This window comes from Pelodiscus sinensis, chromosome 32 (genome assembly GCF_049634645.1).
Source record: "Pelodiscus sinensis isolate JC-2024 chromosome 32, ASM4963464v1, whole genome shotgun sequence".
Taxonomy (NCBI): Eukaryota; Metazoa; Chordata; order Testudines; family Trionychidae; genus Pelodiscus; species Pelodiscus sinensis.
The window spans coordinates 2977971-3004731 of NC_134742.1; the positions used below are offsets into that span (position 1 = coordinate 2977971).

At 50.3% G+C, this 26761-nt stretch overlaps 1 protein-coding gene across 1 annotated transcript; it reads right to left on the reverse strand.

The window, feature by feature from the left end:
* Positions 1 to 4293: 4293 nt before the first annotated feature.
* Positions 4294 to 26080, reverse strand: LOC102451820 (zinc finger protein RFP-like). Its single transcript, XM_075913634.1, has 7 exons — positions 25398 to 26080; positions 21037 to 21132; positions 19836 to 20066; positions 19503 to 19525; positions 18682 to 18797; positions 15885 to 15944; positions 4294 to 14497 (listed from the first exon to the last, which is right to left on the reverse strand). The coding sequence occupies exons 1-7, from the start codon at positions 25959 to 25961 to the stop codon at positions 13983 to 13985; spliced, it is 1605 nt and encodes a 534-aa protein (XP_075769749.1). The 5' UTR covers positions 25962 to 26080; the 3' UTR covers positions 4294 to 13982.
* Between the last annotated feature and the right edge of the window lie 681 nt (positions 26081 to 26761).

The window sequence follows — 26761 nt, forward strand, 5'->3', positions numbered from 1 at the left end:
CATCTTAGCATCTTAGCATAGAATCATAGAGCTGGAAGAGACCTCAGAAGGTTATCAAGTCCAGCCCCCAGCCCAAGGCAGGACCAATCCCAACTAAATCAACCCAGCCAGGGCTTTGTCAAGCTGAGACTTATACATCTCTAGGGATGGAGATTCCCCCACCTCCCTAGGGAACCCATTCCAGTGCTTCACCAGCCTCCTAGTGAAATAGTTTTTCCTAATATCCAACCTAGACCTCCCCCACTGTGACTTGAGACCATTGCTCCCTGTTCTGCTATCCATCACTACTTTCTCCAGCCTCTTTGGAACCTCTCTTCAAGAAGTTGAAGGCTGTTAACAAATCCCCCCTCACTCTTCTTTACTGCAGACTAAACAAACCCAAATCCCTCAGCCTCTCCTTGTAGGTCATGTGCTCTAGCCCCCAATCACTGTGGTCGCCCTCCACTGGACCCTCTCCAATGCATCCACATCCTTTCTATAGTGGGGGAGAGGGGCAGAACTAGATACAATACTCCAGATGTGGCCTCACCAGAGCCGAACAAAGGGGAATAATCACATCTCTGGATCTACTGGCAATGCTCCTCCTAATGCTGTGGTCACCAACCAGTAGATCGTGAGCTACCAGTAGATCTCTGGGGGTCTAAGAGTAGCTCTTGAGCCCTCTCTGAACTGTGCACCTGCGCAGTACATTTACATTAGTTTTCCTCATTTGAGGAGCAGCTACTCACTGAGCAACAACACAGGTGAGTAGCTGCGAGGAATGGTGGGAGTTGGGAGGTTGGGAAGGCTGAAACACCCCAGCCAGCTGACTGTGGCTTTCACAGCTGGAGCTAGGCACAGCCTCCCTGGGCTGAGCGCAGGGCAGCCGGGCTAGAGGGAAGAGAAGCAGCTGCCCAGCCAGCTGGCCATGGCGCTCAGCCAGGGTGCACCACGCTCCACGTGGGCTGGCGCAGAGGAGAAGCTGCCTGGCCAGCTGGCTGTGGCATTCAGCCCAGAGGAGGCTGAACCATGCTCCAGCTGATTGGGCAGCTTCCCCTCTGTGCCTGCCCACATGGAGCTTGGTGGCACCCTGGCTCAGCTGGCTGGGCAGCCGCTTTTCTTCGCTCCAGCCCGGCTGCCCTGCGGTCAGTCCAGAGGGAGCGCAGGTCAGAGGCTTCCCTCCGTGGCTGGTGTAGGGAACTCCCTGCCCCCAATCTTGTTCCCTCTCCTCTGCCCTAAACTTGTCCCCCACCCTCCTGGCCCCCTGTTCCCTCTCCCTTGCCCCCCCGACCCTGCTGCAGAAACCTGCCCCCCCCCGCAGAAACTTGTCCGCCGGCACGCTGCCCCCCCTGCAGAAACCAGTTCCTTCTGGCACCCTGTCTCCTACTACAGAAACCTGTCCCCCTGCTCCCCTCTGCAGAAACCTGTCCCCCCCAGCACCCTGTCCCCTGCTGCAGAAACCTGTCCTGGCACCCTGCCCCCTCTCCCCTGCCCTCACTGGCACCTTGTTCCCTGCTCCAGAACCCACTAGCACCCCTCCCCAGTACTGTGTCCCCTGCTCCCAAATGTATTTTCTATGGGTCAGTGACCCCTGACTCAAGGCAGGTTCCCTGCCATTCTCATAAATAAAGACAATGCAGAAACTTTTTGTGTTTAACATAGTATTCTATTTAAAAATGAAGCCTAGCCAACAAACCCCCAATTGGGGCCAAGCCCCCATCTGGCCACAACCACTCCTGCACTCCCCCTTCCCCAGACCTTAGATCTGAGCCTATCAAACACTGGAACCTCAGCCCCTCATATACCCCAACCCAAATTCCTGCACCCTCACATCCACAAGCCTGTGGCTTGCTTAGTATCACAACACTGCCCAGCCTGGAGCCCCCTCCCTGAGCCAGTGTCCCCTTCTCCACCTCCTCCTGCATCCAGATTTCCTTCCAGAGCTTGCACCTCTCACCCCTTCCCACACCCAAATCCCTCATTCCCACCCCAGAGCCTACACATCCTGTCTCAACACAGCAAGGGTCCAGCTAGACTGCAGGAGCTTTTCAGGATTCTGGGGATATCCCAAAAAAACCTCTTCTGCATCCAGGGTTGCGTTTGTTCTTCCGCTTCTTTAGTGGAAGAGCAAACAGGCTCTTTTGGTCAGCCCTATATTCCTCTTTCCACAAGGAATAAGGTGGCTTCCAAAAGAAGGGTTTTTTTTCTGACATTTGGTCCAGTGTAGACAGGCCAAATGTTGGAAAAACCTCTTCCTACAGAAGAATAAAAAAAAATAAGCAGCAGTATAAGGATTGGGGATAGCAAGTGATGGCGAGAAGGAGAATAGAGAGGGCGGGGCTTCAAGGAAGGGGCGGGGCGGTAGATCTTGGCTTGGTCTATCATTTAAAAAGTGATCTTGGGTGTAAAAAGGTTGGAGACCTCTGTCCTAATGCAACCTAATATGCCATTAGCCTTCTTGGCTACAAGGGCACACTGTTGACTCATATCCAGCTTCTCATCCACTGTAACCCCCAGGTCCTTTTCTGAAGAACTGCTACTTAGCCAGTTGGTCCCCAGCCTGTAACAATGCTTGGGATTCTTCTGTCCCAAGTGCAGGACTCTGCACTTGTCCTTGTTGAATCTCATCAGACAGCAATAGCTCAGGCTGTCCTGTAGCCTGAGCCTAGGTGGAAGGTAACACCTTTTGAAGCTAGCCAAACGAGGAGGCGGGGCTGCCAGCAGGGTTGGGACTGGCTGTGGAATGTGTGGGTCCTCTGGGCTGGCTGAGTATGCAGGGCTCTGGGTCCCTCTCTCCCCAAACTGGATTGTGCTGACTGCTTCTGGTTCCTGTGCTAACAACAAGTCTGTGCTGCACAATGCTCCTGTCAACAAATAAGCCGAGTTGCTGGCTGAGAGTCACGTCCTACTGCACATGGAGGTGCAGGGCCCAGAGACTCCCCCACACTCCGTGACAGTACAGAAACAAGAAGAGCTTCCCCCCCCTCCCAATATCAGAAACCGAAAAACATTTTTGGAGACAAAGTGATTAACAGCTTCTGACTGAAATGCACATGACAATCAAACTTCTCCAGCGCTCAGGTCTAATCCAGCTCAGTGTTTCCATGGGAACCAAAATCTTTCCCGTCAGACCCAGCCAGTCACAGAAATCCCCTTGCTCTTCAAAAAGACTTCTTGGTGCTTCTCAAGCCAGGCCCTACAGGGAGCCACCGGGGCAGGAACCAGCCCTTGGAGCTTGGCTTGCACCAGACCTGGCAGTTCCCACCACCTCTCACCTGAGAGGAAGTGACTCATTCTTCCTTCCTTCTTACCTTACTTCTCCATTCCTCTCAAAGGTTTCCTCTGCCTCAGGACCTGCCTCCTCAGTGCGCTGCATCTCTGCCACTGGGCTGGGAGTAGGCATCTCCACAGTCTTTGCCTTGGGCCGAGAAGTCTCTTTGGGACTGTTCCATTGATGGCGTTAGTCAGCCCAACAGCCCCCTGGCTCCCGAGGGGTAGCTTTACAAGTGCCCAGTGTCCATTGGTATTTCCTGGGGCTTTGTGTAGGGGGATTGGGCTTGGCCATCTTCTCCACAGGAAATGCTTCTTCTTTGTAACAGCAGCTCCCATGAGTTCATGGAACTACTCCTTCTCAGATTGGGAAAGGGACGACTAAGGGGTGATGTGGTAGAGGTTTATGTAAGGATGACAGAGGTGCAGAAAGTAAATAAGAAATTATTTTTTTCTCCTTCTCAAGAACCAGGCTGACAGAATGAAATTAGTAGGTAAAAAAAATTAAAAGTAAACAAAAAGGAAGCATTTTTGCACCCAACTCTTAGTCAACCAGTGGAACTCCTTGCCAGAAGATGCTGTAAAGGTGAAATCTACAAGAGGGTTAAAAAAGAACTGGATAAATTAATCCAGGAAAGGTCAATCAATGACTTTTAGCCAGGATGGGCAGGGATGGTGTTTGTTGCCAGTATTTGACAGACACTGACAATGAGGAACAGGGATGGGATCACTTGATAATTGTCTGTTCTGATAACAGCCTCTCTCCATCCTCTTTGGAACCTCCCTTCAGGAAGTTGAAGGCTGTTATCAAATCCCCCCTCACTCTCCTCTTCTGCAGACTAAATAAGCCCAAATCCCTCAGCCTCTCCTCGTAGGTCATCTGTTCCACCCCCTAATCATTTTGGTTGCCCTCTGCTGGGCCCTCTCCAATGAACATAAGAACATAAGAATGCATCCACATCCTTTCTATAGTGGGAGGCCCAGAATTGGACACAATATTCCAGATGTGGCATTAGAGGGGAATAAAAATAACTTCTCTAGATCTGCTGACAATCAGATCTTTTTTACTCTTGGTAATGAGGACAAGCATAGAAAGAGACCCTGTAGTGTTATAGGTGCTATAACCAGGGCTTGACAAGCAGCAGCAAGCCCCACTGTGCATGCACAGACCATGCTGCAGCACCAAAGGCAAGCAGCTTGCCAAGCCCTGTCTATAACATGTTTCAGTGATGACAGAGCAATGACAAGCAGTTTTCTTGGAGAAAGTGAGGCAGTTTTCTGTGAGTGGGAATTGAACCATGGCCACAGCACTGAGTGTGTTGGAGTCTAGCCACTAGACCACCAGGCACTCAAAAGTGATTCAACTATACGAGCCTTTCACAGGCCACTTTCTGTCCCCTTGAGGCCATGGGTCCATTCTCCATTGCCCAGAGGGTACAAGAACAGAAAACAAACAGAACACCAAAACAGCCAGACAGGGTGACACCAGTTGTTCATCTTGCTCAGGATCTTCTTTCATGACAGAAGCCAATTCCATTGCCCCAGAGGGAATCATGAGTACAGACGATTATCAGTTGAGCCCTCCCATCACCCCTTCCTAACCTCTGGCACACACGGGCCATATTTTGCTCAGGCCTGGCTTAAAGGGAACTTGGAATATAACAGGGGTGTCCGACCTTTTTAACCACAAGATCACTTTTTTAATTTAAGTGCAATGTAAGATTTACCTCAAACCCAAATACCCCAGCCTGGCTTCCTTCCCCACCTTTTCTGAGACCCCACCCCTGCTCCGAGGCCTCACCCTGCTCACTCCATTGCCTTCCTCCTCAGATTTCATTTACTTTCACCAGGCTGGTGTAGGGGTTTGGGGTGCAGGCTCTGGTCTTGAGCCAAGGGGTTCAGAGTTTGGGAGGGGACACCCTGAAGGTAGGGAGGTGAGGTGGGGTGGGCTCTGGAGAGGCCTAGGGCATGGGTGGCCAACCCATTACAGGCAAAGAGACAAAATAGTTGTCCATATAGCGCAAAGAGCCAGGGAAAAGTTGTCAAGGAGGGGTGGAAAAGCCCCCAGCCACATTTGGTAAAAAAAGGCTAAAAGCTTTTTGGCCACACCAGTCACCATCTTGAAAACACCATTTTGAATTGCTGCACCAGGGGGTTCCCCTGCCCTGGTGAACACAGGGAGCCGGGAGCCGTTTTCAGAGGTGCAGGGAGGAGGGGCTTCACGAGCCACACTTTTGAGAGGAGAAAAGCCTGTGGAAGCAAGGGATTCGTGTGCAGCCATCTTAGTCTTATTAACAAGAAAGCAAGAGTCAGGCTAATTCTGACTCTTGACAACTCGAGACCTGTAATAAGATGCTGCCTTCGCCTCGTTTTAGGAGATAAGGATAGAATGCTGACTCCAGCAGGGACCTTGGGATGTGGTAGCATCTGGGAGGAACTAAGATAACTGTTAGCCTTGTTATATGTAATGGGAAAGTATATAAATTGCTTCATAATTGCTTGTATTTTGAAGATCTGCCTGGCCGGGGCGGGGGTGTGGGTGTCTCTTCCCCCTGTCCAAATCAGGCTTCCCTTGCAATATTGCTAGATTAAACTGCCTCTGGCTACTTGTTGCTTACAAACGCAGAGCGAGGACAATGTTTTCTTCCACAAGCTGCATGCGGCTCACTCCCTGCAGGCTGGCCAGGGCTAGGGCATTTGCCTGGAGAGTACAGGGTTAGGGGCTCTAGCACCCCGCCCTGTTGCAAAAAGCCTCCAGCCCAAGCTATTACTTGATTTCACACATGGATTTTCTGGAAATACACTTGACTAAACTATAAGGTCCTGCCAACACATGACTTAGGGCAAGTCTACACTTGCACCCTCTTTCGAGAGAGGGATGCAAATGAAGACATTTGAAATTGCAAATGAAGCCAGGATTTAAATATCATGCACTTAATTTGCATATTCATGTTATGGTGCTATTTCGAAAAAAGAAACGCTGTCTAGACACGGTTATTTCGAAAGAAAACCCTTCTTTTGAAATAACCCTTATTCCTCCTACAACGAGGTTTACCAGTTATTTTGGAAGAAGAGTTTTCTTTTGAAATAACCGTATCTAGACAGCGTTTCTTTTTTTCAAAATAGCGTTATTTCGAAATAGTGCCATAACGCAAATATGCAAATGAAGCACGGGATATTTAAATCCAGGCTTCATTTGCAATTTTGAATGTCTACATTTGCATCCTTCTCTCAAAACAGGGTGCAAGTGTAGACTTATCCTCAGAGACTCACAAAAACCCTTCTGCTGACTGCATTGATCGGGGGAGGAGGGGAGAGAAGCGGTCTTCTAAATCACTTCATTACTGATGGTTTGTAAATAATTCCCTGAAGATTTGTAATTGTTTCAGCTGCATCGCCTTTTAAACTCCGCAACTGGTTGTAATCTTTGTAAAACCTTGCAACTTTGGAATCTTTCTAACTCTCAGCCACCTTACTTGTAACTTGCTCTAAACTGCATTCTCCTCCGATATGTGAGAGACAGAGAGAGAGAGAGAGTGTGATGAGTCATTAGACCCAGGGCCGGCCCACAACGTTTTGGCACCTGAGGCGGGGAGCTCAAATGATGCCCCCATGCTCCCTTGCTTGGGCCAAAACTTTGAAAGGTCTCAATTCGCATTCTTTCTGTTCTACTCCTCTCATGGTACTGCTCTGCTACCTACATATGCACCCACAGCAGACACAATTTTCTACACTCTGGGTCCTAGTGGCACCCCTTTCCCCACAGTCTGGCACCTGAGGCGGCTGCCTCAGTTTGCCTCATGGTAAGGCCAGTCCTGACCAGACCACTCAAGGAGACATTGCTAATCTGTGGGATCAAGCGAAGTCTGGGCATGCTCCCTGGTGACGAATATGGTAGGTATAAATGGTAAAATTTCAGAATGTAGAGGGGTAACTAGTGGTGTCTCCCAAGGGTCAGTCCTAGGACTAATCCTATTCAACTTATTCATAAATGATCTAGAGAATGGGGCAAGCAGTGAGGTAGCAAAGTTTGCGGATGATACTAAACTGTTTAAGATCGTCAAGACAGAAGCAGACTGTGAAGAACTTAAAAAAAATCTCACAAAACTGAGTGATTGGGCAACAAAATGGCAAATGAAGTTTAATGTGGATAAGTGTAAAGTAATGCACATTGGAAAAAATAACTCCAACTATACATATAATATGATGGGGGCTAATTTGGCTATGACAAATCAGGAAAGAGATCTTGGAGTTATCGTGGATAGTTCTGTGAAAATGTCCATACAGTGTGCAGCGGCGGGCAAAAAGGCAAATAGAATGTTAGGAATTATTAAGAAAGGAATAGAAAATAAGACACAGAATATTTTACTGCCCCTGTATAAAACTATGGTATGCCCACATCTTGAATACTGTGTACAGATGTGGTCTACTCACCTCAAAAAAGATATTTTGGCCTTGGAAAGGGTTCAGAAAAGGGCAACTAGAATGATCAGGAGTTTGGAACAGGTCCCATATGAGGAGAGGCTAAAGCGACTGGGACTTTTCAGTTTGGAAAAGAGGAGACTGATGGGGGGATATGATAGAGGTCTATAAAATCATGAGTGGTGTGGAGAGGGCAGATAAAGAAAAGTTATTCATTAGTTTCCATAATATAAAGACTAGAGGACACCAAATTAAATTAATGGGTAGCAGGTTTAAAACTAATGAGCGAAAGTTCTTCTCACACAGCACGTAGTCAACCTGTGGAACTCCTTGCCAGAGGAGCCTGTGAAGGCTAGGACTATAACTGAGTTTAAAGAGAAGCTAGATAAATTCAGGGAGGTTAGGTCCATAAAAGACTATTAGCCAGGGGGTAGAAATGGTGTCCCTGGCCGCTGTTTGTCAGAGGCTGGAGACGGATGGCATGAGACAAATCACTTGATCATTGTCTTCGGTCCACCCCCACCTGGCATTGGCCACTGTTGGCAGACAGGTGACTGGGCTAGATGGACCTTTGGTCTTATCCAGTACGGCCGTTCTTATGGTCTTATATGGATGAGTCACAGAAGTTCTACAGTGGCAATAAAAGGAGAGAGAATGTGACAGGAACCCTCTTTCTGAGAAGCTTCTCTTTCTGCAGTCAGAAGTTCTCTTTCTTTTCTGACCAGCTCCCCAGCCAGGATGAGCAGACAGACCCTTCAGAATCTACATGCTTTGGCTCCTTCTGCAACCCATTTGCCTGTGTAAGTGTGCGAGTGCCTGAGGGCAGGAATGACTGTGTGTGAATGAGTGAATAAAAGAAGGTGTGTGCGTGTGTGTTTGTGTGGGAGAGAGCTGGTTCCCCTTTAGTTTAAACCTTTAGTGGCAGCTCTATCCTCTTTAGTTTAACCATATAGCAGAGTGTTAAATCCATGCTAGTATAACCCTGGGTGGTCCCAGTGGGAATTTTTGAGGTAACACCACTCCCTTCCGCCCACGCTGGGAGTGGCTGGACAGCCAACACAGGCTGCCCCAGGGATGGAGCTGGGCCCTGCATGAGGAAGGCAGGATAAGGGACCCCCTGAAGGTAGGCAGGTAGGGTGGGTTCTGCAGTGGCTTAGGTACTTGCCCAAGGAGCACAGGGTGGTGAGCTCAAGTCCACTCCCAATCCCCCTGAACAGCTCAAAGCCCAACCCCACTCACCTTGGGAGCAGCCAACAGCAGATAAGGGACCCCCAGGAGGCAGGGTGGGCCCTGGAGCGGCCCAGGGCATACACATTCCCCTGGGGAGCATAGGGGGCCCCCAGCCAGACTGTCCTCCACCCACCCTAGGAGGGCCAACACAGGATAAGGGACCTTCCCTGAAGGTAGGGAGGCAGGGCAGACCCTGGAGTGGCCTAGGGGATACACACTTGCCTGGGGAACTGTGGGCTTGAGTTCCCCATTTCCCCCCCCCCCCCCCCCGGAGTAGCCAGACAGCTACCCCAGGGATGGAGCAGCAAAGCCAAGGCAGGCCTACTCCCATCCTGGCACCACCCCCAAAAGCAGATGGCATGAACAGCAATGGCTCCATGTGCTACCCCACAGTTTCTACAGGCCACAGTTTCCCATTTCTGATCAATGGGAGCTGCAGGCAAGGACAGTATGTGGAGACCCCTGCTCTGACTTTCTCAGGGGCTACAGGCCATGCCAGCCACCTCCAGGAGCATCAATTGGGATAATTATTCCAGACATGACCAGTTAGGCATTTTAGAATTCACTACTCAAATAATTAAGCATAAAAGAGGGAAATGGAAGTTATGAAATGCACAGACCAGTTACAAACCAAAATTAACCCACTTTGCAAGCAGTAAAAGTAGCAACAACCACCCCATGTACATGTTGGTCCAGTAGATGAGGGGGAAGGACAGTGTGTTTGTGAGTGACAGATTTACATGGCCACGCTCCTTTCATCCCCTTCTCTGTGTGGAGAGAGGGTACAGGAGTGGGGGAAAGAGGGATACCCTGACATCAGCACCCCCCTTTTCCCTTCCCTACACCCTGCACAGCAAGCAGGAGGCTCCCAAGGGCAGCTCTAAAGCAGAGGGCAGGAGCAGTGTGACAGTGGGTGGAGGGGCAACTGAAGGCCCAGCGCTTGATAGCTTCCCAGCCAAACCAGTCAGGATAACCTGTCTGAGGCTCCAAGATGTACTGGTAGATCCTGATCTGCTGGTTGGTGACCACTGCTTTAGCCCAAGATCAGTATCTGCATCCCCTCCCCCCACACTCCAAACCTCTGTCTCCAGCCTGATAAAAGTGAGTGAGGATAGGGGAGGGAGGATGGCATGAGCAGAGTCCAGGCCTCAGAGAAGTGGCAGAAAGGAAGCAGGGCAAGGTGGTTTGGGTTTCAAGTAGATCCTGGATTGCGCTTAAATTCAAAGAGTGATCTCATGCTTAAAAAAGCTGGAGACCACTGCCCCAGACCCTTAAGAAAAAAAAAAAAGAAAAAAACCCCACACCCTAAGGCTACATCTACTGGTGGCTTCTTGTGCAAGAACAGCTGTTCTTGTGCAAAAACTTGCCGGGTGTTTACACTGCCCGCATGTTCTTGCACAAGTAAATTTACAGTATAGCGTTGGAAAACAGGGCTTCTTCCGGAAGAGTTATTTCTCCCCCACGAGGAATAAGCTCTCCTATGCAAGACCTCTTCCAGAAGAAGGCAGTATAGACAGGCAACATGAATTTCTTGTGCAAGAAACCCCTATGGCTAAAATGGCCATTGGAGCTTTCTTGCGCAAGAGAGCGTCCACACAGCCATGGATGCTCTTGCGCAAAAGTACATCTCTTCCACAAAACCAAATGGCAGTTTAGACGCACTCTTGTGGAAGACCTTTTGCACAAGAATTCTTGCACAAAACAGTTCTTGTGCAAGAAGCCTGTAGTATAGATGTAGTCTAAGAGAATTTATTTTAAAAACCCTAGGGCTATGGCTACACTACAGGTTTTGCAGGAAGAGGCAATGCAAATGAAGCACAGATTAGCATTTTCTCACACTTCATATGCATAATGTCTTCTGGTCCCGGGAGAGACAGAAGGATCTTGTGCAAAAAGGGGTTTTTGCACAAAAAGGAAACGTTCACACTGAGGCTACGTCTAGACTGGCATGATTTTCCGTTAAAAGCATTTTCGGAAAAGAGCGTCTAGATTGGCACGGATGCTTTTCCGCAAAAGCACTTTTTGCTGAAAGTGTCCCTGGCCAATCTAGACGCGGTTTTGCGCAAAAAAGCCCTGATCGCCATTTTAGCCATCGGGGCTTTTTTGCACAAAACAGTACTGTGCTGTCTACACTGGCCCTCTTGCGCAAATGATTTGTGCAAGAGGGCTTTTGCCTGAACAGGAGCAGCACAGTATTTCCGCAAGAACATGGACAATCTTACATGAGATCGTCAGTGTTCTTGCGCAAATTCAAGCGGGCAGTGTAGAGAGCTGGCAAGTTTTTCCACAAAAGCAGCTGATTTTGCAGAAAAACTGGCCAGTCTAGACACAGCCTGCTTGTTTTTGCGCAAAAATGGTTTGGAAGAGATTATGAAAATGAAATACGAGAAAATGCTAATCCATGCTTCATTTGCATTGCCTCTTCCAGCAAAACGAGCACTGTAGCCATAGCCAGGGCCGGCTCGAGCCATTCCTGAGCACCAGGCAGCGGGTGCGCGATGCATGCACGGCTCCGCGCCTGGACACATGGCACACGCACGGCTTTGCCTACCGGTGCGCTGCGCACCTTATAGCTGCCATCGGGCGTGCAGTGCCCAATGGCAGCTCTAAGGGGCACCACGCAGCCCCTGGTCCCGGGCGTGTGGTGCCTGAGGGCAGCTCTAAGGGGCACCGCACGGCCGGTGCCGCTTACAGCTGCCATCAGGTGCCCCCCATAGCTTGGCACCCCAGGCAGCTGCCCGGCTAGCCCCCTGCTTAATCCGGCCTTGGCTGTAGCCTGGGTTTTGGCAATACAGAACAGTAGGATTGGCAGAGTGAAGAGCACCATTGGAATGTACTGTAACAACAGATGTAGCACACAGAGAAACTATGAAGATGAAATATGTGATTAAAACTCCGAGTAAAATTCTGAATATTTATATATGCAATAAATAAAGTAATAGAAAATAAAAGTGAGCACTTCTGTGCTTGCAGAATGGGGAGTTACTTAAATATATTTCTATAAGATTTCAAGTACAAAATCATTTTCAAAAGTATCTCAGCGCTTTCACCTTTAATCATCTGGCCTGAAGTGAATATTCAGGAAGGAAAATTTACCCAAGTGGCTGATGATGTGAAAAACCCTGAGGGCTAGGGTGACCCTATTTCCCGATGTTGAATGCTGGATTCCTGGTAAATTTGCTCATATTCAAGTGAACTCAAAGGTAACCAGTCAGAATTGAGCATAACTAAGATTAAGTTCCTGTTAAACAATTACTGCGCAGGGATGTAAAATTTTGATTATTTGGCTAATCAAAGAGCGGATACATCCACTATTTGATTAGCTTCCACCTTTGAACTGTAGCAAGAGCCCCAGGGTGAAAGTGCTGCGGGGAGCACAGGGCCAAAGGGAGCAGTTCTCTGCTGGCCCCGAGCTCCCTGTGGTGTTTCAGAGCGGCAGCACTGCATGGAGCCCAAGGTCTGGCCCCAGCCTCCACATGGCACTGCTGCTTTGAAGCACCACCTTCACCTCTTTCTGAAGCTTTAGGCGTCACAAGCCCACACTCTGGCAAGGTGCTGGGCAGTGACGGAGTGTTTTCATTGCTCAGCTGCTGTGAGGCTGCATGAAGGCAGCAGCGCTGGGCGAGTGGGAGCCAGGGCTCCGGGTGAGGCAGGAACTCACAGCCCCGGCACCGAGTGCTGCCCTGTCACACTATTGGGTGTCCCTCGGCCCGGCTCCACACGGCATTTCAATATTTGACATGTATAAGAGCCCCTGCACCCCTCTCCCTCCTGCAGAGCTGGGAGGAGCCGGCAGCAGCCACTGCTCTCCTGTGCCCTGCTCTGAAGGCAGCCGCCACAAACAGCAATGCAGTAGTAAGGGTAGCCATGCTTAGGGTTGCCAGGTGTCTGGTTTTTGCCCAGACAGTCTGTTATTTCTGGCCCCTGTCTGGTAACTCCCCACTCCCCCCCGAAAATACATGTCTGGTATTTTCTGTTTTTCTCCCATGGAAAGCTGGCAGGGACATTGTTTCCCTGCTGCATCTGGCATGGGGGGGAGGAGGGAAGCGAGGACTGCAGGGATTCTTAAAGGCACAGCAACCTTTTTTTGTGTTCTCTCTCTCTCTCTCTCTCTCTCTCTCTCTTTTTTTTTTTGCTCAACCAAGTTTTTTTCCTGCCATATTTGAGATTTTTGGTGAAAGCATCTGGCAAGCCTAGCCGTGCTGCAGCCCCCTCTGCAGTCACCTCTGTGACCCCTCCCCACTCCACACAGTTCCTTTTGGAAGTGGGACCCTACAATTACACCAGGACATTTCAGCTTAAGCTATCTGGTATCACGAAATTACCATTTTAAAAATCCCATGACCATGAAACTGACCAAAATAGCCCATGAAATTGGTAGGGCCCTATAGATGGTCCAATGGAAGAATTCTGTCCATCTAGCTATGGCCTCCCCCAGAGGTGGATTCACTGCACCAATGGGGAAAACCCCTTTTGTGATGAAAGCAGTGTCTGTGCTAGCCACTCAATCCCCAGTCCCTGGCTCTCCCTCTCCCAGACATTCAGCTGCTGCTGAGCTTCAAACTTCTCCCCTAAACCCAATTAATTGTGTCCTGCCACCCCACATCTGCCTGTCCCCAGCCCACCTGTAGGTTCTACCCCCTGCCCAAAGCACACATCTGCCCCTAAGAATCCTCATGCTCCTGCAGCCCCAGGGATCCTCCAGCCCATAGACACTAGGATGACTGTGGCTCAAGAAGCCCATTCTTCCATCCCCAGTGGGCTGTTTTCCCCTATGTCCCGGTGACACGGTGTGACCCAGGATCCCCAAAGTCCCCCAGGCCATAGCAGACAGTGGCAAACAGGCAGCACAAACCCTGGAGCCATGAGATCAGCATCTCTGCCTCGCTCACTCAGTGCTCCCTGGGGTGGACAGGCCAGAGGCTGCTCAGAACTGAGACCCATAGCAACCTGCAGGCTCACCAAGATGACAGGACAGACAGTTGACATGGAGATGGGATAGAGACTGAGGAGTGTGAGCCAGAGAGGCTGGTCTCAGGGCTCCCAGTGGAATAGCCAAACCTGCCCCTTCCCCAGATATTTCAGGGGCGCAGGCTGAGCTGGGATTCCCATCCCACCCAGAGCCAGGGTCGGATTCTCTCCCTGGGGAGGGAGCCCGGTGAAAAAGTGAAGATCAGGGCCTCATTAGCAACATCGATAAATATCACTTGCCCCTGGTCCCAGTCCAGACAAACCTGGATCCTCCTGGGGATCCGGGGCAGGGACAGGCGAGTCGCAGGGGAGGTGAGAGCCCAGAGCTGACCCCACAACCGCTGCACAGCCCAGATCTCCCCCTCAGGGCTGCGCCTGATCAGTCCCTTCCTCCTCACAGACTCTCTGGCCACCCCCACAGCCCAGCGCTCCCCACCCCCGACCTCCACCTCCCAGAAGTGTTGCCCCAAGGTGAGTCCCTCACGGCCCAGCACACACAGCTCAGAGTCAAATCTCTCCGGGTTGCTGGGCAGTGGCTGCCGCGTCCCTGCCCATCTCACATGTTTCCCATCCTCCGACAGGGCGAGCAGGGGATGGGCCGTGTCTGGATCCAGAGTCACAGTCGCTGGGGAGAGAGAATCAGAGCATGAGGGGCAGAGCTTGGCCCTGGGGCCATTTATCACCATCCCCAGCAGCCCTGCTCTGGTGGGGACAGGCCTGGGCCCCAGGGAGCCACCTCTGTCCTGGGCCCTGAGACTGAGCCGAGCTGTCACTGTAGTGCCTCAGCCTGGGCAATGGGACCCACTTCATTAGTTTCTCATTTGTTTGCAAAGGCCTCGGCCTCCTGCTCCCCCAGCTCGGGCTGCTCTATCCCCAGCGTGGAAGGGTTTAGTGAGGCAAGAACAGAGGAGCCAGGTGACCCCTTTAAACCTGTGTGGGATGATACCTCCCCTCTACTGCAGCCTCCACTCTCAGGCCAGGGTGCAGAGGGGAAGATGCAGCACGGGGGAAGAGCTGCCTCACCCCAGAGAGCAGGGGGTGGAATTGGGTGGGGCAGCTCCAGCCCAGAGAGAAGAGAGGAGCTTCTAGCATCACAGGGAGCGGCGCCAATGGGAGAGCCCAGCCCTGCCCAGAGGAAAGGCTGGATGGGGGAGAAGAGCGATGGGGAGCCCCCTGCACTGGGGTGAAGCAGAGGGATGGGGCAGCCTCAGGGCAGAGAGCTCCATGTGGGCGCTGCTCAGAGAGTGGGTTTCTGTGCAGCAGCCTGGGCAGGATCTCAGCCCCACTGCTGGCATCAGGCATCTTCGTGTGACGTCAACTTGGGATCCCCCCCCAGGGGTTCCGGAACCTGGGTAGAATTTGGCCAAGGGGAGAAGGATACAAGGTCCCACAACCTGTGAAGCTGCCACCTTCATGGCCCCGTCCCCTGGGTGCCTTGACCCCTGTGAAGAGACTCTGACCCTCCCCCTGGCCTGGGTGAATCCAGGAGGACAGAGTAGCCTCCAGCCCACATCCCAACTCCCCAGAAAGCCCACAAAGGGCTGGTGGAGGATCCAGGGCTCTTCAGGGAAGCCTGGTTCTGGCTCTTGACCTGGCCCGGGGACAGGGTCTTGGGGGAGAAGAGGACAGGGGCCAGTGCTGGGAAGAAGTTGGGGTGACAGGATAGGGCTCTGCTTCGTGACAGGGAGTTGATCAGCTGCTGCACTACATAGTGCAACTACTGCCTGCAAAGTTCCAGGCCTGCCGTTTGTGGGGTGAGTGTGGCCCCCTGCTTCTCAAACTAGAAGCAGAGACGGGTCAGGCCATCTAACTTTCTACAGTGGGCAGGGCACAGCTCTCTGGTCTCCCAATGCAGGGCCCCTGAGTCTTCTCACTGATCAATGGGTTAGTTTGAGGGCTGGGTATGTTGAGGTCATTGTGGGGTTGGTTGGTAACTTTAGCTACAATTGCAGGAAGATGCTTTCATTGGAATTTTCTCATCATTTGAAGACTATTTCCACTTGAAACCTCACCCTGTCTGAAAGCTCCCAGGTATTTTCCTCTTGCTCTCTTCAGTGCAGAGGGCAGCATGTCTGGTGAGGGAAGGGATAAGAGAGCTGAGATTTCAGGATTCCATATTGCCAACAACACCCCCAATCTTAACACATAGACCGGGTTTTCATTATAGCAGAGACACACTCAGCTATTTAATGTAAAAAAGGTCTGAAGCTTTTTACTTCCTCTTAGTCAGGCACCTCCCAGCAATGGAACCAATCTCCCTGCAGCCTCGCAGCCCCCCCAGGACAATCTATGAAGAGATTTGCTTTCTCCTTAACATCCCCTGAAACCTTCAGAGTCCACTGGGTTGGTCTCATTCACTTACTGCCTCTTGTCAAAACCTAGGCCTGGATCCTGCAGAGACTTGGGAAAAGTTACTCTGATGCCAACTTTGGTCCCTTTGCAAACTCTAAACATCCTACTAGTGTCAAAGTCCTGGCTGTAATGTTGAGCGGTGGGGTCTGTTTACAGAGAGCAGCACGACGGGGCCTCGTCCTCCATAGACAGCAACAGGAACAACAATAAAATCATTTTATCCCAGGGGAAACGGAGGCAGGGGAAGGTTGGCTCCATGGGCCAGATTCACCCTGTGCTAGCAAAAGCAGAGAGGGGAGGCCATTTGTGACCCACTGTTCAGTGGCTGCAGGGGCCAGTGCCGAGGTTGGCTCAGGCAGTTCTGACGCCAGCCAGAGTCACATCCCTGTTACAGGCCCCGTGTGCCTGGGCCAGGGCGCAGAGAGCCAGAGGCCCAACTTTACACTGACCATGTCCCTCTGTCCTGCCTGTACCCCCGCCTCTTCCCCTGCCCTCCCCACCCTTGTCAGGGACACGCCCCTTCCCCACCCTCCCCAGGCCCACCCCACCCCAGCCCTCTCAGGGACACACCTTGGGCCTGCAGTTGCTGGGGAGGAGGCACAAGAGGCTCCTGTGCTGGAGGGACCCCTCACCATGGGGGAGGGGCTTTCTCCTTCCATGCAGCCCCTTGGCCCAAACTGGCTGCCAGACAGGACCAGAGCTCAGTGCGGGGCTGGGACCAGCTCTAACCAGTGGCCTGTAATTAAGGGACTAGACTTTGGGAGTTCACTTTTAGGCCCCTGGGCCTGATTCTCAGCGGGCTGGGGCCCTTAGGGTTGCCAGGTGTCTGGTTTTGAACCAGACAGTCCAGAATTTGAGCTTTCTGTTTGGGGAAACAAATTGAGAAAATAGAAATAAGAAAATAGAAATGTCCAGTATTTTCTAAATAAGATGTAGATTGTGATGGAATATCAAGTGTGTCTGGGATTTTTGTTGAAACCATTTGGCAACCCTAGGGGCCCTGCTGCTCCCACTGACTCCACCTGCAGCTGTGGAGGCTGCACAGCCCTGGGGCACCTGTCCTGCAGCTCTCTAGTTCGAAGGGACACACACAGGTGCCCAAATGAAGGGATTTTGCTGAATTTGGGACTGAAGATTGACTTTTGGCAAAATCAGGAATTATCGTGAGACACCCTGCCACCTGGGCCCCGCTACATCTGCTCCATTTCTCTGCTTTGCACTAGTTATTGTATTGAATACTGAGAATTTAGTACAAGGGTCGCTTGTTATTCATAAGTTTGGACAACCCAAGACTGCCCATTTATGCTGAGTGACTTGGCTTTGCCCTGGTGAGCAGTCTGTTTGTCGCAAGGGAAGTGATACCAGAAGTGACTTTGTTATGAAGTGATTTGTTTAGCGGTTGCTCTGGGGGTCAGAGAGATGAATTGAACATGCAATGTGCTTACAGACACCATACACCCAAACTGCACGGTCACAAAGTGATTTGCAAAGTCCAAAACCACTGTGCTGAGAAAAGTGACAAAACGACCTATAGGTAATCACTGATTATAATCAATAAATTAGAAAGTAGAACAACATGAAAATAGTGTGGACAATAAAATCCCTGCTAATTAATAATTTACTGTGTATGTATTCTGTCAGTGATAAAAGATAGCTAATGTTGCTAGCACTCAAAGGTGATTAGAAAAGGATCCATAAATATATGATGCGGATGTGTATAGTATGCTTAATATTGTAAGCGGAAGACAGAGCTTCGTAGAGGAAATTCCCAGTGACTTGCCTACACCCCAGGAGAAGGGAACAGGTGAGTACTTCGTTCCATCAGCCACTGCTAATAGCAAGTATGCCCAGTGGCTGGTGACGGGATACCAGCCAGGGAGGGCTTTGAGTTAGACAATTCTTTGCCAAGTGTCTGGCAGCTGGGCCTTGTAAAATGCTCAGCATCCAACTGCCACCCTATCTCGTGTTGGGAAACAACTTTCCCCAGGTCAGACTGGCAGAGGCCATGAGGCATTTCACCTTCCTCTGCATTATGGTGCGCACGTCACTTGCAGATTTAAACTAGAGTAAATGTTAGCTTCTCTGTCTCTTGAAGTCCTTAAATCATTTGAGGGCTTCAGTCATTCACTCAGAGTTTGGAGGTCATTGCGGGGGTGGGTGGATGAGGTTCTGTGGCCTGCAACATTCAGGAAGTCAGATTGGCCTTAAAAATCTATGAGTCATTTCTTACTTTAATATTAAGTCCACTGGCAAGACATGACACAAATAAGGGGATAAATTAAGCAACCTGTGTGGCTTGGATCCCAAGAGTGTGGAATTCTTACCTCACAATTAAACAGATCCAGAATCTAATTATGAACCAATTGACGAGAGTCATTCTCCTCCCACATTCCCAGAAGCTTATCTTGATTTCCCTTCCTAGATCCTGATTTCCCTTCCTAGATCCTTTCTCGGTACCTTTGAACTTCCTCAGAGTCTTCATTAGAGCAACAGTTTTCTGGGAGAAATCACAGAGTTTGTTTTCCACTTCAGGAGAAATCTTCTCTGGCTGCTGGAATCTCCCCTTCTCACACCTGGACAAGAACAATTTGCATTTAGTGACTCAAGTGCTGGCTTGTGAGTTGCTGCTCCAATGGGCCTGGAGTTAGAATTTCTCTGCTTTTTCCAGCCTGAGAGCAGGTGCAGCACAGCCAATAGCCATGTAACATTCCCCTCAAAGGTCCCATTAATAGTCTTCACTTCTGGCCTGGAAAGACCAGCTCTGGGGACAAAAGGGGAACTGAGTCTCCACAGCCAACTCTCTCCTTGGCCTCCAGGCGCTGAGGGATGGGAGGTTCCCAGGTGAAGAGCTGTAAGAATCTGCCCATTAGGGACTAGACTGAGACACCAGCTCTGCCCTCCTCAGCCCATTCCACACAGGTCTCCAAACAGCCCTCAGATGGGAAAGACTCTTGGTCCCTGCTGCCCTGGGCTGAATGGTGCCCAGTAGTAACAGGCCCATGTTTCACCCCCACAGTCCTGAGGCAGCCAGTCCCTCAAAGGTGACAGCTCCAGGAAACTCTTGAGGTCAGACTGTGCCTCTGAATGGAGAATTCCAGAGTCTGCGGTGCAGGGATAAGACCTTTAGGCTAAAGTGGTTCAGGGAGATTTGTCCCCAGTCTGTGACCTTCCCCTCACATCTGGCTGTGGGGGCCCTGGGGAGATGTGGTGCAAACATCACCATTAATCTCTTCCCCAGTGCTGGAAAGCGTGAGGGAGAGTGAGAAAGAGACACTTACCTGCTCAATGTGCTTTTCACATCCTGGAGAGAGAGAGAGAGAGAGAGAGAGAAAAGCATCTAAGTCCCATCTGACACACACAAGGGGACTCATCCAACATGGAAGGGAATTTGTAAATATGTCAGACAGATTCCCTGCCCTGGCCCTAGGGCCACGGATCCCCTGAGCGTATGGGGCTTTGCCATGTCTAAGATCTCTGTGCCTGTAACTCTGCAAAGCACAACAGTCACTCATGTGTCAGCAATGCACATGCCGACTTCACCAAGATCGGAGGGTTGGACCCCAGCTCTTGTGATTCAGTGGGGAGCTGGGATGTTTCTCCCTCAGTCTCACCTGCAGGAATTCACTCGCTGGCTTCTGACACTTCCCCTCCAGCTCATCAATCCACTCGCTGAGACAGGAAATTTGCGTGGAGAGTTTCCTGACAGCCTCAGTCTGGAGACTTACGATCTCGTTGTCCAGCTTCTCCAGCTGGGCCAGCAGGAGTCGCTCTTGTTCCTCCAGGAACTGCCGCAGCTGCTGAAACTGAGCCACAATCTTCTGCCTCTTGGCTTGTGTCTGTTTCTGTGTGACAACAGGAAAAGGGCTGGTCAGGAACATGGATGGAGCCTGGGGCTCTTTCATGAGGAGCTGAGAGAGCAGCAGGGAGAAGCTCTCTGAAAGCCCTCAAGGACAGACATTAACTCATCCACTGAAACGTGCATGGCCAGTAGAAACAAAACCTAATTGTGGACATTCAGCTGGGCAGCATTTGACTCCCTCCTGAGCTGCGGCCCAAGTGCCCAGTTTACTAGGAACGCTGCTCAGCACCACACCGAGGCTATGTCTAGACTGCAAGCTACTTTCAGAAGCAGCTTTTCTGGAAGAGAACTTCTGAAAAAAATTCTTCTGAAAGAGCATGTCCACACTGCCAAAGCACATTGAAAAAGATCTGCTCTTTCGAAAAGTGGTGGGCGCTCTCTTGCATGTAAGCTGTGATTGCTATGGATGGAATAGCTACCAGGGCACCTGGGCTTTTTCCTCTTCTTTCGAAAGAGCTCCCTCTTCCCTGTCCACACATGCCTTTTTCTAAAAGAGCTTTTTGGAAAAAGGCTTCTTCCTTGTAGAAAGAGGTTTACCAATGTTGGAAAAACCTCTTGATTTGTTTCAAAAGAACATGATTGCACTGAAGACATAAGTGAAGTTTTTCCAAAAAAAATGGCCGTTTTTCCAGGAAAACTCTGTAGTGTAGATAGAGACAGAAACAGCAGGGGAGAAAAAAAGAAACAAAGATGCTAATGCGGGAGATGAGCAGACACAGCAAGCAGCCCTTCCCAGAGACACTAGGGGAGGATTTCTGGGAGAGCCGTAAGAGCTGGATATTAACTCACCCCCTGCAATGGAAGCTCAGGGCCTGTCAACACATGGCTCTAATCCAGCAATCTATGATCATGGAGAAACTCCGTATCTCACCATTCCAAGGCCACAGAGGAGTCCAGCCCCAGCCAGCCCTCCCACTGCCTGTCCCTGCCGGTCCATAACCACAGGCACCTACCAGATACTCCTGGCTTCTCCTCTCTCCCGTCGCTTTCCATCCCAGCAGCTTTTCTCTCTCTTCTCTCAGGGTCTTCAAATGGGCCTGGATTTTTCCCTGAAGAAACAGAAATAAGTTGGGAGGTTTCATCGTGGGAGCTGAGAGGGGTGTGGAATGGGGCATTTTCCCACTCAAACCCAAGGGACTTGGTCTCAGTCACTGTGTGACAACAGGGCCCACCAAGGAGGTGAAATGTTATTAATGCAGACTGGGAGTGTGAGACAACTTGTGACACATTCAGGTTCAGGTATTTTTGTAATTAGTGAGAGATCTCAATTATCACCAGCCTTTACTGGTATTTATGAATGGCTTGGTGGTACAGCCTGTAACGGGGCACTGGGGTCACATGAGAGGGGTAAAATCAATGATGCAAAACCCACTGATTCTGGTGGGAAAGAACTATTATAAAAGGAGAACGGGTTTGCTTTAAGAGCAGTGGTGTCCTGCCACGACTGGAGCATCAGCCCAGACCAATAGACCCCAGCTCCTCGGCCCATGATCAGTCCACAGACCATGGAATATAACATTGATATGAGAAAGAGACAGAGTGTGTGGCTGCGTCTAGGCTGGCATGATTTTGCTCAAATACTTTTAACGGAAAAGTTTTTCCGTTAAAAGTATTTCCGCAAAAGAGCGCCTAGATTGGCACGGATGCTTTTGCGCAAAAAGTGTTTTTGCGCAAAAGCATCCGTGCTCAGTATACATGCGCTTTTGTGCAAGAAAGCTCCGATGCCATTTTAGCCATCGGGCTTTCTTGTGCAAAAAATTAAGGTGCCTGTCTACACTGGCCCTCTTGCGCAAGTATTCTGGCCCTCTTGCGCACGTATTCTTGCGCAAGAGGGCTTATCCCTGAGCGGGAGCGTCAAAGTACTTGCGCAAGAAGCACTGAGTTCTTACATTAGAACGTCAGTGTTCTTGCGCAAATTCAAGCGGCCAGTGTAGACAGCTGGCAAATTTTTGTGCAAAAGTAACTTCTTTTGTGCAAAATCTTGCCAGTCTAGACACAGCCTCTCTCTGTGTGTGTGTGGGGGGGGGGGGGCGCGGGAGGGGGACTGGTGCAGCTCCCAGAAGCAGTGTACTGCTCAGGGCAGAGATGGTCCCTCACTGTGTTTTGTGCAGAGTCCAGATCCCATTTGGGGTCTGTCAAGGCTACTGTGATGCAAATACAAATAATAAATTCCATTAAACATTATTCTTTTAAAAACTAGAGATTGTAATTTCCCTATCTGCAGTCACACAGACTAGCCTGCAATTCTTGTGATTACACCTCACTGAGGTACGTCTACACTACAAAGTTAATTCCAACTAACAGATGTTAGTTCGAATTAACTTTGATAGGCACTACACAGGCAAACCGCTAATTCGAACTTAATTTGAACTAGCGGAGTGCTTAATTCGAACTAGGTAAACCTCATTCTATGAGAACTAACGCCTAGTTCGAATTAAGTAGTTCGAATTAAGGGCTGTGTAGCCACTTAATTCGAACTAATGGGAGGCTAGCCCTTCCCAGCTTGCCCTGGTGGCCACTCTGGGCACCACCAGGGAAACTCTTCTGTCCCTCTCCCGGCCCTGGAGCCCTTAAAGCAGGCATGTCCAAAGTCCGGCCCGCGGGCCAATTGCGGCCCGTGTTCTGGTTTAATACGGCCCCACAGGTAATTTGGCAATATCTATCTTTTAAGGCCCCCAACAAATCCATATGTATTGAGATGAATACATTGTAAAATCTCAGTTAATGTCAGTTGGTCTAAATCAGTTATAAATATATTTGGACACAACATGTATACTTGGTGTTATGTTCCTGTTCATATTTTTTAAAATTAAAAGTTGACAGACAACCTTTATTACCAATAATATGTAATGTACTTTACAATGTTCCTGACATATATTTCAGCTTCCTGGATTTTTTTTTCATCTGGCCTTCAGATATGAAAGGCAGAGTGATTTAACACCTGTTTAGATTGGTCATCCATGTGACGAAATGAAAAGTATGCCGTTTGCAATAAACTTTGCATAAAATAGTTAATTTGCATTTAATTTTAATGGTTCAAAGAATGTCAGGCAAAATGGTCGGCCCTCACGCATGTTCACTTCATCAAATCTGGCCCTCTTTGAAAAAAGTTTGGACTCCCCTGCCTTAAAGGGTCACAGTCTGGCTACGGTGCCCGTGCCAGGTACAAGCCTGCCAGCACCCAGCCAGCAGACCCTGCACCTGGCACAGCACGAGCCAGCCACTCGCTGCCATCCAGCTCTCCGCCTATTCCTGGGACCAGGCTGGCAGCTCCCAGGAGCATGCCCGGGGCCGCAAGAGGCGGGCGCCCGCCTGGTCTGGTGCGGAGATCGTGGACCTCATCCAGGTTTGGGGGGAAGCCTCCAACGTCCACGATCTCCACACTAGGCACAGGAAAGTGGCCGTCTAGGGCAGGATAGCTGCCAGCCTGGACACCCAGGAGCAGGTTTGCATGAAAATCAAGGTGGTCCAGTGAGACCCCCCTCCCCGACCCTGAGCCCTGAGCTTAGAACATAAAAACATAAGAACAACAGTACTGGGTCAGACCAAAGGTCCATCTAGCCCAGTAGCCTGTCTGCCGACAGTGGCCCACACTAGGTACCCTGGAGGGGATGGACTGAAGACAATGACCAAGCCATTTGTCTCGTGTGATCCATCTCCAGCCTTCCACAAACAGAGGCCAAGGACACCATTTCTACCCCCTGGCTAATACCACTCCATGGACCCAACCTCCATGACTTGATCTCACTTCTCTTTAAGCTCTGTTATAGTTCTAGCTTTCACAGCCTCCTGCAGCAAGGAGTTCCACAGGTTGACTCTTTGCTTTGTGAAGAAGAACTTTCTGTTATTAGTTTGAAGCCTGCTACCCATTCATTTCATTTGGTGTCCTCTAGTTCTTCTATTATAGGAACTAATGAAGAACTTTTCTTTATGCACCCTCTCCACACCACTCATGCTTTTATAGACCTCTATCATATCCCCCCTCAGTCTCCTCTTTTCTAAGCTGAAAAGTCCCAGTCTCTTTAGCCTCTCTTCATATGGGACCTGTTCCAAACCCCTCACCATTTTAGTTGCCCTCCCCTCTCTCACCCTCTCTCTTCCCCTCTCCCACCTCCTTTTCCTAGTCTCCCCGAGTTTGGCTCAATAAAGAGAGTTTCTATTTTTGACCACACATGTCCTTTATTTTGTACATCAGGAAGGGGGGCTAGGGAGGGCTAAGTGGAAGGAGATGAGGGAGCAATGGGGTACGAGCCCCTGATGGGGAGGACTGGGGTGGCTCTGCAGGCTCCTCGGGGTGGAAGCTCTCCTGCAGCCCCCCAATTGACCCTGGATGGCAGCCTGCGGCAAGTGCAGCTGGGCTGATGGCTGAGTGCTGTGATGTGCCAAGTGTGGGCACTCAGGGCACTCCAAGCCAGGATTGCTTTGCTGTCCCTCATCGAGTTAGACAAGCAAGCGGGGAACCCCTGAGAACTGTCTGTCCGGGGTGGGGGTCGGGTCCCTTTAAGCACAGCCCTCGGCTAGCCTGAGACAGCAGCTCCACGCTCTAAGTCCTAACCTGATGCCCTGCCGGCACTGCTTCCGGCCATCCTTAACCTCGGTTCAGGATCCACTCAATGTGGACATGCTAATTCGAATTAGCAAAATGCTAATTCGAACTAGTTTTTAGGTTTAGATGCACTAGATTGAATTAGCTTAGTTCGAGCTAACTAATTCGAATTAAGTTAGTTTGAATTAGTGCTGTAGTGTAGACATACCCTGAGGCTACGTCTACACTGGCCCCTTTTCCGAAAGTAGGAATAAGTAGGATTCAAAGTAGGAATAAGAGATCTCTGGAAAGGCGCTTTTTTCCGGAGGATCGGGGCCAGTGTAGACGCTCTTTTCCGGCTTTTCTAAAAGCCGGAAAAAAGCGGCGGACATTTTTATTTAAATGCCGCGGGGGATATTTAAATCCCCCACGGATTTCCCTATTACGACCTGTCAAATTAGCATGCCCCTTTCGGAAAAGGGGCCAGTGTAGACGTAGCCTGAGTGTTAGCACCTTCCCTCAGAAAAAAGTTCCCTCATTTCCCCTGTGGGAGCTGCATTTGAAAAGGACTCAGCATCTCAGATAAAATTTCCTCAAATCTGGTATTTTTCAATACTTAATATTTTGCCTCTTTTGTCACCTGGCCAGAGCATTTATTAAGGGAAATGTATAACACACCAGGAAGGCTTTAGTTGACTGAATCACACTAGGCCAGGGAACAGTCAGTGAAATTAGCCTGTAATTAACATCCAGACTTATTACCCATTACACGGGGCAGTGATTCCCTACCTTATACTCCTGGGCAGCCTCCTCTATGGGGAGCACAATGTGAGTGCGATGAGCCCGAGACTCTCTGCAGATCACACAAATGGGAGTTTGATCCTCCTCACAGAACAGCTTCAGTGCCTCCTGGTGCTCCCCACACACCACATTCCCTCCTATTTTCTGCTCTGCTTCCAAACTCAGCTGCTGGGCTATTTCCACCACTTCTGCCAGCTGCCTGTTGGGCTGGAGGTGTCTCTGCTGCACAGTTTCGCTGCACTGCAGGCAGGAGGTGGCTGGGCCGGGTCCCTTCCAGCACCGGCTGAGGCAAGCCCAGCAGAAATCATGCCCACATGCCAGAGTAACAGGAGCTGTGAAATACTCCAGACAGAGGGGACACGTTGCTTCCTCCCAGAGATCTTTCACAGGGCTTGCTGCAGCCATGGCTCCCTCTGCACTGGGGAAGAGGATGAGTTTCGATTTCCTGAGTTCAAGCTCTGCCCCGCCTCCAACAACAACTGGCTGTTCTCCTTCCTGGAGCTGACTCAGGCTGTTTGTTGGTGTGGTAAGGGCCGCTCTTACCCATGCCATCCCTAGGGCTATCCTTCTCTCTCCCAACTGTGGGGGTTGGGAGCAGGTCCCTGCAGTATAGCCACCACTCCTGGGACTCCCTCCTGTGCTGTTTTTGCTCTAACACAGATACAACACACTCTCAAACTATTTGCTCTCTGTTACTCCTGTACCTCTCCTCCCATCTTCTTTCTCACTCTCCCACCTCCAACTGTGGAGGCTTTTAAAGGCAGCTAACCAGCAGTGGAGTCAGCTGGCCTTAATCTGCCTGGGCCAGCTCCCTCCCAGCTGCCTCTAACTGTCCTGCAACCCTTTTAAACGGTCTTTCCCCCTTTTGCTGCTGCCTTTATCCCCCTCTGCAGCAGCTCTCTGGCCTGATCTGCTCACACTGTATTGGAAAGAGCCAATGGGAGATATCACAGCCTGGAGGTTTCAGTGAGAAATGTCCCACACTGGCTCTGGCATCTCTCCCTGGACTGGTGTGGAGGGTCCCTGGGGCATCACATGGATTCCCACATCCACCTGGATATACTGATCAGCTCTCAGAACTGTGTATGTGAGGAGAGAGAGTAAGACTTGTGCAGAATTCTTTGGCTGTGTCTAGACTGGCAAGTTTTTCCGGAAAATCAGCCACTTTTCTGGAAAAACTTGCTAGCTGTCTACACTGGCCGCTTGAATTTCCGCAAAAGCACTGACTTCCTACTGTAAGAAATCAGTGCTTCTTGCGGAAATACTATTCTGCTCCCTTTTGCACAAAAGGGCCAGTGTAGACAGCTCAGATGTGTTTTCCGCAAAAAAGCCCCGATCGCGAAAATGGCGAT

Excerpts from the sequence above, each read along its gene's own strand:
- LOC102451820 (XM_075913634.1), bottom strand. The coding sequence starts at position 25,961 with ATGGCATGGGTAAGAGCGGCCCTTACCACACCAACAAACAGCCTGAGT. Across the intron at positions 21,133-25,397 it reads AGGCTGCCCAGGAGTATAAG|GGAAAAATCCAGGCCCATTT; the intron begins GTAGGGAATCAC and ends CTGTTTCTTCAG. Across the intron at positions 18,798-19,502 it reads GTGAAAAGCACATTGAGCAG|GTGTGAGAAGGGGAGATTCC; the intron begins GTAAGTGTCTCT and ends GTTCTTGTCCAG.